General features: G+C 28.3%; 1 protein-coding gene across 1 annotated transcript; it reads left to right on the top strand.

Annotated features, from left to right (window-relative positions):
• The first annotated feature begins 3,088 nt into the window (after positions 1-3,088).
• LOC145116555 (Glycosyl hydrolase family 47 protein) lies at positions 3,089-8,358 on the top strand. Its single transcript, XM_079052893.1, has 17 exons — positions 3,089-3,243; positions 3,753-3,872; positions 3,987-4,079; positions 4,163-4,249; positions 4,346-4,436; positions 4,544-4,599; positions 5,205-5,277; positions 5,663-5,772; positions 6,069-6,119; positions 6,197-6,285; positions 6,381-6,462; positions 6,558-6,671; positions 6,746-6,825; positions 7,067-7,202; positions 7,429-7,499; positions 7,622-7,877; positions 8,011-8,358. The coding sequence occupies exons 1-17, from the start codon at positions 3,115-3,117 to the stop codon at positions 8,188-8,190; spliced, it is 1,818 nt and encodes a 605-aa protein (XP_078909019.1). The 5' UTR covers positions 3,089-3,114; the 3' UTR covers positions 8,191-8,358.
• Positions 8,359-9,347: the final 989 nt, after the last annotated feature.

The following is a 9,347-nucleotide window of genomic DNA, read 5'->3' as shown; positions in this document are numbered from 1 at the left end:
CGAGGTTTGTGTTTAGTTTTATTTGTTTTTAATTTATATATTTAATTATTTACCAATTTGTTAGTTTTTTATTTAATGAAATTAGAAGACATAGCCACTATAGTTGTTTTTTTTTTTTTAATACTTTAGCAACTCAAGCCTGTTAGCATTCAAGTTAATATTTTTTTTGGAATGTGTTGATTTTTGAAAAAAACGAATTATGAAACCGATACAATCGAATTTTAATTATAATACATGGTTACAAGTGGGCCACTTAACTGCCTTTCCAAGATCATCCATATCGTCCCCAAGATCATGTATCTAAACTTTTCCCCTCAGGTTATGTTTCCCCATCTTTCACATTTCAAACGTCATCTTTGTTTTCTTCTTAAAAACAGAAAAGTAAGATGCAAAGAAATTTCATTTGCTTTTATCATATGTGTCCAAATCAAATCACTAGTAAGAAATAAGACCATCCCTTTCACCATCTTTGTCACTTCCTCTCCATATCTTATTATCAAATGTGCTTTTTATCAAATGTCTTATTATCAACAAAATTCTTTTTCTATTAAGTTATTTTTCCACTTTGTATGTCTATCGTTGGCTTTGGCTCGTTGCATAAATTCTTTCATAACTTGGAAAGACAAAAGTGAGTTGGACATTAATAGGAGAAGAGACTCGATATTTTTTTTTCTATGAAAAAACAGGATGGATTGTCTAAATACCATATTTATGTTTTTTCAAACGACAATTTCAAACACTCATCTAATCATACTTCTAACTCTAAATCTTTTGTCCAAAGTTCAAACCCTGGTACACCCAAAATATTATTAGTGTTCTGCGATTGACCTCTCATATAAGCCTTCGAGTGGGTTGACGTGAGCCGCTCATATGATACAGTTTGCCATTTTTTGCTCGACCAATTGGAAAGGAACACATTTTTAACATACCTAATATTTTTTTTTTCGTAAGACTTGAATCCTCTACCACAATAGTAAAATTTGTACCTTGAAACGTATTTAAATTCTTTAAAATCACATAATAGTTCTATAGATGATTTTGTGACCTTTCTTGTTAACCACTCTTATCTTGTTTTACTACGTTTAATCTATACTATAGTATAAAAGATATATTTTTCTTTTCACCACATACATTTGAAAATCTTATGATTTTTCAAAAAAAAATTTGCAATAACGATTATAAATTGGTTATTTAATTTTAAATAAGTGCAAATAATTAAAAAAAAACATCTACATAGACATAAAATTAAAAGATGTAAAATCAGTTAACAATAATAATTAATTATAGTAAGTGGTTTTATCATGAATACATTAAATAGTTTTAAAACTTTCTTTGTTCTTCCTATAACTCTTTAATAATAATATATAATATATCTATTCTATTGTTTATATATCTATTATAATATAAACCATTATCCTTAATCGTTATTCATTTGAAACATCCACACATCTTTAACTTATCTTTTAACTACTACATATCAAAAGAATTTTCAATAAATGATTATTAACCGGTTTATTAGTGTGACATAAATGAAAAATGTTATTAGTACTAAAAGGATTATAGTTTACTTATCTTGGAAGGAGAGCCTTCATTTTGAGTTGAAATTCCAATATCAGTTGAAGCACAAGTGATGTCCAAAATGCATGATGGGAACAAAGTCACTGTTCCTCAAATCATATGTCGTAATGAACAGTTTTTGCATCATACAACAATCAGTTTTACAATAATAAGGTTACTAACTTCATAATATCTTCGCTTATGTTTTATATTTTTTTTCAGTCACTTTCTTTTTAAATTTTGTATTATACTTGAACTTACAAAAAGATTCGTAGTTTTGTTTTGTAGGATGATATGAGTGATTCGGTTACCATGGGTGTTATGGATGAGCATATATGGATTGCTGTGAGTCATAGTGGTAGAAATATCATAAAAATTAGTAGATTGGTGGACCAAAATGAAGATTATATATATATATTTTCCTAATATATTTATTTTTTCAAATACATTAATATGGCATAATGGTAAATAATATTTGATAGAGTGATTGTTTGTTAAATTAAAAACTTAAATATAATTTTAAATCATGATTATCAATATTGTAAAAAAATGTACAAATGTAATTACAATTTTGATTGTAAGTAAAGAGCATTGATATGTTTGTGATTAGATAACCAATTTGAAGCAATCAAGTAGCAAAAAAAAAAATGTAATTATCGACAAAATTATATGTAGATATTTATTTTACCTATTAGTTGTATAGGATATGATTAGTTGATCTCTCCCCTCCCCAATAAAAAAAAAATTATGGTCCATCCCCATTTACAAGTTACAACCAACTTATTATTTACAAGCTACAACCAACTTATAGAAATTAATTTCAATCCATTTACAACCAATTTACAGAAATAAATTCAAATTTCTATCGTCTACTAACCATATGCTTATAAATTATTTTTAATAACATATCAATATTTTAATTATCTACTTCAATTTCTACACAACGTACAAAATTCGTCTTCAATAGAAGTTAGCAAGGCGATGAAAACAAACCCTATCAAATGTTTATAAATCATTTATTATCACATTCTCGTTATATACACCTAAAATATGCATCACTAACTTTCACATACTTTTTCGATGGATAACATCCCTTATAATAGGTGGATCACAGTTAAGAAAACTCTAATATTGGAAATTTTTGCCTCCCTAAAACCATTGATGTTTGGCCCAAATTCTAATCGTTACTTTTATACATTTATGACGTTTTCAACCCTTATATTATTACTTTTCTCATGCATTGTCCTCTTTCTTTCTTTAAAGTGTTAAAAACCATCTCAAAAGTTTCTCTATTTCACATTGTACCTTTAACTATAATGCACTAAATCATGAGTTTTTACACATATTGACAATGGCATAATATACATACAAATTTATAAAAAGAAACTCAAATTAAGAGCAATGAACATGATTTTAAAGTTGAGCGACTAAAAAGGATATTTGTAAACAGTTGAGGGACCATTTATGTAATTTACTCAAAACAATGTCCGGCTTGATCCGCACCCTATTAATCAGCAATTCAGCTAAAATATTTTCTGAATGTGAGGGATAAAATCCATGGAACCCGCGAAACCACGGATTGCATTCCTCATAATCTCAATAGTAGTAATAATTTCCGATGGTTTGATCTTTAGAGGTTTAGCAGAAGGTGTGACTTTTGAAGAAGCAAAACAGCTGAGAGATGAGGTAAGATTTTTTCCGTATTCATTTATCTGCCCATGTGTATTGTTCATCCATTTGATATTGTTAATGTTAAAAGCTGAAAACATTGATGGTGATTGGTGATTGGTGACTAATTCACATTTTTTTCGAACATCCCATGTTCTTGATTTGATAATCGGGAAGAAATTATCGTTTCGCCTAATTGCCTTTTGATTCGTTATATATCCCTCCTCTGTGGACGTTCTGAAATTAATGAAGATTAAGAACATGTTTGATTCATATGAGAATATGAGATTCCTTATAATGAACAGAAGGGTTTTACTTTTTAGTAGATGAAGTCTAGCTGGGGTTTGGGTAAATTGAAACCCTTTCAGAAATATATTCTGATGAACTGGTTTATGATAAGAAACTCTTTGAGAAGGGTGTCGAAAGTTTACAAATTTGATTATATAATAGGGGGTCTTTACTCTTTACTCTTTAATTTATGGTTTTATAATAAAACTTGTATCAAGCAATTCCCTTTTGTGAATTAGGTTAGTGGAATGTTTTATCATGCATTTGATGGATATATGGATCATGCTTTTCCACGTGATGAATTAAAACCTCTATCATGTGAAGGAGAAGACACACTTGGTGGATATGCTCTAACTTTGGTAAGTAACATGATAACATCTACATTCTTATTAACATATTTAATATTTTCATTCCCCCTTTTTATTATTAAAAAAATATATACTTATGAATTTACTATAATTCCCCCAGTGCAGATTGACTCCTTAGACACTTTGGCTTTACTTGGTGATAAAGATCGATTCACTTCTTCTGTTGAATGGATTAGTAAAAATATTAGATTTGATATTGTGAGTATCATGGAATTAGTATTATTTTTGTATATTTGATTAAATAATGAAAAAAATGTTTTGTATTTATTTACAATTTTCAGAACAAGACAGTATCCTTGTTTGAAACTACTATCCGAATTGTTGGTGGTTTGCTTTCTGCTCATCTCATTGCAAGTGATTATGCAACGGTATTAATTCTTACTTTTTAAATTTTAATTTTGTAACATGTCTTTTCTTATTAAATTTAAAAGTACTTTTGAATTAAAAGTTTAAAACAATTGCAGGGTATGCGTATTCCTTCATATGATGATCAACTCCTTCATCTTGCTGAAGATTTAGCTCGTAGATTATTACCTGCATTTGATACTCCAACAGGTTTTTTTTTTCTTTGCATTTAATATCATGTTTTTGCTAAACAAATAGACATTTTTAAAAAATGAATATTTTTTTTTTTCTGATCTTGTTGAAGCTATCTACTGCAGGAATTCCATTTGGATCTGTTAATTTGTTACATGGAGTTGATGAAAATGAAAGTAAGGTATGGATTTGTTTTTTTCTCTTGCTACATTGATTTTTATATTTATCATCACATATAACAAATTATTTTAGGGTTAATCTCAAAAAAGACCTTACATTTTGCGTTTTTTCTGGATTAAACCTCAAATTTATTTTTTGCCTGAAAAAGACCTTGTATTTTTCCCAAAAAGCCCTCAACTTTGTATTTTTTTTTCCGAAAAAAACCCTCAACCTTGTAAATGCTTCCAAATAAACCCTCAACTTTTTTAGTTTTTCTCGAAAAAACCCTCACATTTTACAATTTTTTTGGAAAAAATGAAAAATACAAGGTCTTTTTCAGGCAAAAAATAAATTTGAGGTTTAATCTGGAAAATATAAGGTCTTTTTTGAGATTAACCTGTTATTTTATGAAACTATTAATGATTTTTATATTTATCATTAAGTCCTAACCTTTTACAAATTTGTCCTTGTTTATTTTTTCTTGAAATCTAGACATTACTTTAAAAAAGAACTATTTCTTGTTTAAATTTAAAACTTTATAGATTTGTTTTTCTTCAAATTTCCTTATCTTTTAAATTTCTATAAAATATTATGACATTACAGTTTTTTTTTTTTTTTTTTTTTTAGATAACATCAACAGCTGGTGGAGGCACTCTGACATTAGAATTTGGTGTGCTTAGTCGATTAACAAATGATCCAAGTAAGCCACTTCTTTCTTTTTCACAATTTCCAAAAATAAAATAAATTTTCTCTAAATATTTTTTTTACAAGTTCTTAACATAATCAATAGTTTAATATACATAACCTCTTCATGTTGTAAAATGCAACAATTTCCTTTTTAAGATGTCTTGTATTTATTGCAACCTCTTTATATTCCACTCTGATTATCTAAAAATGTAAATTTTTGTCCACAAACTTGTATTTTTATAAATTTAATCAAACACTTCTAACAAACTTTGGGCCCACATAATTGAAAATTCCTACAATGGGAGTAATACATGAGATGGATCTTGCATCCTTTTCCTTAAATAGCTGTGATTACAAAGTTGCACAAATTGTGAATTTTTTTTTTTTTTAATTTTTAGTTTTTGAGGAAGTTACAAAGAATGCAGTTAGAGGAATATGGGCAAGGCGTTCAAGAATAAATTTAGTTGGTGCTCATATTGATGTTTTCACTGGAGAATGGACACAAAAGGTAAATAAATTATTATTATTATTATTATTATTATTATTATTATTATTATGAAATGTTAAAATTAAATTCAAGAAATAGCAACCTTTTTATTACATTTTTCTACTCTTGTTTCTTTTTCTTATTACATTGTACATTCAATTGTTTTCTTATTATAGCTTTGTATTTGGATTATTAAATTACAAAATCAATGAAACCACATTTCTATTTTTTGCATTTAACCTTTGATTATTTTTTCATCAAAACATAAATTCATGTATATTTGCTCCTTTTTTTTAATCATATGAAATTTCTTTCAGGATGCTGGAATAGGGACAAGTATTGACTCTTTCTATGAATATCTATTGAAGGTAAATTTCATAAGAAATAATACATACAAAGCATAAAGCATAAATTTTTTATATTCAATAAATAAATATCCCTTCAGGCATATCTACTATTTGGAGATGAAGAATATTTATACATTTTCCAAGAAGCTTATGGAGCAGCTATGCACTATCTTTTTCATGACCCTTGGTAAAATATTACATTTTTCAGTTTTTTCTTTATATTTATTTTTTTTTTTATAAAATATAAATTCATACATGATGACAATTTTTAAAGATGTGTAGGTATGTAGAAGTCAACATGAATTCTGCTGCACTTGTTTGGCCATTATTCAATAGTCTACAGGCATTCTGGCCAGGTCTTCAGGTAAAATAAATATTCAGTATTTTTTATTTTTTATAAAGTATTATTATAAGTCACTCAAAGGGTAGTTTTGTAAATCTGACTACTGAAATTGGAAGGTTTTAGCTGGGGATATTGATCCTGCTATTCGAACACATACTGCTTTTTTTAGTGTATGGAAAAGATATGGATTCACTCCAGAAGGCTTCAATCTTGCATCCTTTTCTGTTCAGGTAAATATTATAATAACTTAACTGAAAAGGGTAATTTCGTCTTTTGGTGTTTTGAAATTTGAATTGATCTACAGCATGGTCAGAAGAGCTACCCACTGCGTCCAGAACTTATAGAGAGCACTTATTGGCTATACAAAGCTACAAGGGATCCAAGGTTTCATATATAATTTTATTTTTTGTAATTTTTCTGAAAAAGACGTGAATGCCCTTGTCATCCGAAATATCCTAGAAAGTAAGATCTATTGTGTATGAAATAGTATGGTGGTGTTATAATACACAAAAAGAAAAAAGAAAAAAAAATGAAAGTATGTTGCTATTTTTTGCTTGGATTCAGCCAAGAATACGGGGTGAGTTAAAAGACGATAATGCCCTTCAAAATAACCCTTGTTGTGCAGGTATCTTGATGTAGGAAGAGATATTGTTACAAGCTTACAGTATGGGGCCCGCTGCACTTGTGGATATTGTCACATATCAGATGTTGAGTTTCACAAGCAGGAAGATCACATGGAGAGCTTCTTTTTAGCCGAAACGGTATCAAACATAAACATATGATGAAATTACTTTTTTGCCCCTAGCTAGCTGTTTGTTTCACTTTCACATGACATTAATTACATTGTCTTGTACTGTGTCTGGCATACACCGGACTCAGACTAATGAATGACAATGGGATAATAAAAACTGGACTCTTTTGTCCCATTCAAAAAAGACATAAATGCCCTCCTCATGATGGATATTGACATTTTTTGATGCTGTGTAGGTCAAGTATTTGTGGCTTCTTTTTGATTTGGCTGCTGGCCCAGATAACCTAGTTGAAAACGGGCCCTACAAGTGCGTTTCTTGAATTGCTTCACACTGTTTTAATTTTTATGTTCAATTAAAAAAAAAAAAAAAAAAAACTATTTCTTACATTTAGCCTTTTAATTGTCATCTTACATTGATTCCATTTGCAGGTATATTTTTAGCACTGAAGGTCACCTCTTGCCTATGACACCAAGAATTTCTTTAGCCCATGAACAATGTTTATATCTTGGGGCATATTGTCAAACCAATAATTTTGGACAAGAATACCCTCGGTCTTATATCTTGAAAGATGACATGCAAATGCAAGCTACTAATAATAGTCGATTTCAAAGAAGTCTTGGATCCCCAAGCTATGTGACTCAATATGGTCTCTATAAAACCACTTCTATATCTGGAATTATCAAGGTTAGTATTTTCTATTTTTATCTTTAAAGAAATGAAAGTAGAATGCTATGATAAACAAGTGAAAGTACTTTGTTAATTCATTCATTTTAAACGCATTAACATTTATATAAAAAAAAAAAAAAAAATGTTTCAGGGGCTTTGTCCCGGGCTAACTCATGAGCAAAAGTACGGTTTATCATATGTTCCTTCACCACCAACGGTCCATGAAGATGGGCCCACGGGCCAAAGAGAGAATGATGTTGGTCAAACCCAGTCAATGGTGATGCTTCATGTGTCAAATGAGGTCAATGAGGAGTCAACTCTGACCAATTAAAACTAGTAAATTTGTTAAAGTGTGATTCGAAGTATTTAAATTTGTAGATTATATACATCGATTTTGTGATATTGGCCATTAGGTTACCCGGGGGTGGATTTTATACCCTCAGTGTGTTGTATATTGAAAATTGAAACTATTTTATTTTTTTGTGTTATTTGTTTCTAATATAGCTAGTTTTAAAGATTATTTAGTTGGGATTAAAGTAAGAGTAACTATTTTGTTTGGTCTTATTTTGATTTTCTTGAAGGTTGTAATATGATTTTTCTTGATTTTTTTTTTTTTTTTTTTTTGTATTGTAGTGCATTGCTATTGATTCCTGATTTAAACATTTAGGTGTTATTTGTTTTTTCTAAGGTAAAATGTTTGCAGTTTGCGGATCACATTTGCATACCTCTGCAGTAGAAGAGGTGGACCAAACGTCTGCAGTATGAAAGAAGAAGACTGTTTGTTTTTTAATATTTACAGGTTGTTAGAATAATTAAAATCTAATTAAACTGATTTAAAAAAAAAACAGAGTTTTTCAATAATTTTTTTTGACTTTATTATAAATAATTAACAAATGTATATCAATTTTTATGTATTATTGTATAAAAAAAGGAAAATAAAATGGTAAGAATTAACGTATATATTTGATAAAACCTAACAAACTTTGGTCGCGAAGTTATATCTAAATATTGTAATTAGGAATAAAAAAATTTAACACATAAATGGGATCAAGATAAACTGATTTTAAATGAAAATTTTAAAAATTTTTGTTTTACGATTTCAATTAAATCAATTAAAAACTGACCATAAATATTTTTCCCAAGAAATGAACGATACTGCATTAAATAATGTTATATGAAATTTTGCATAAAAAATATAAGACAATATTATGATTTTTTTATATCGATATAAACAGCTCCAACGACCATTATTTTAATTAAATCTTTATTTATAAATTTGTCACAAAGGTCATGATTGTGTCGTCGAACCTTTTTTTTTTTTTTTTTTTTTTTTTTAAATATTGTAACTTTTTTTTTTTCAAATTGTTTTCATAGATAAAGTTGGAATAAATCTAAGTTAAAAAAAAACAAAGATATATGTGTTTTTTAAACTAGAAGAAGTCTGAAGATGTTTGAAGACTGTCGTCCACATCTGCGCCAAGAAGAGGA

This window comes from Lactuca virosa, chromosome 5 (assembly GCF_052849685.1).
Source record: "Lactuca virosa cultivar CGN04683 chromosome 5, Lactuca_virosa_CGN04683_v6, whole genome shotgun sequence".
NCBI classification, from domain to species: domain Eukaryota; kingdom Viridiplantae; phylum Streptophyta; class Magnoliopsida; order Asterales; family Asteraceae; genus Lactuca; species Lactuca virosa.
Note: the sequence above shows the minus strand (reverse complement) of the source record. Positions and strands in the feature narration are given on the sequence as shown.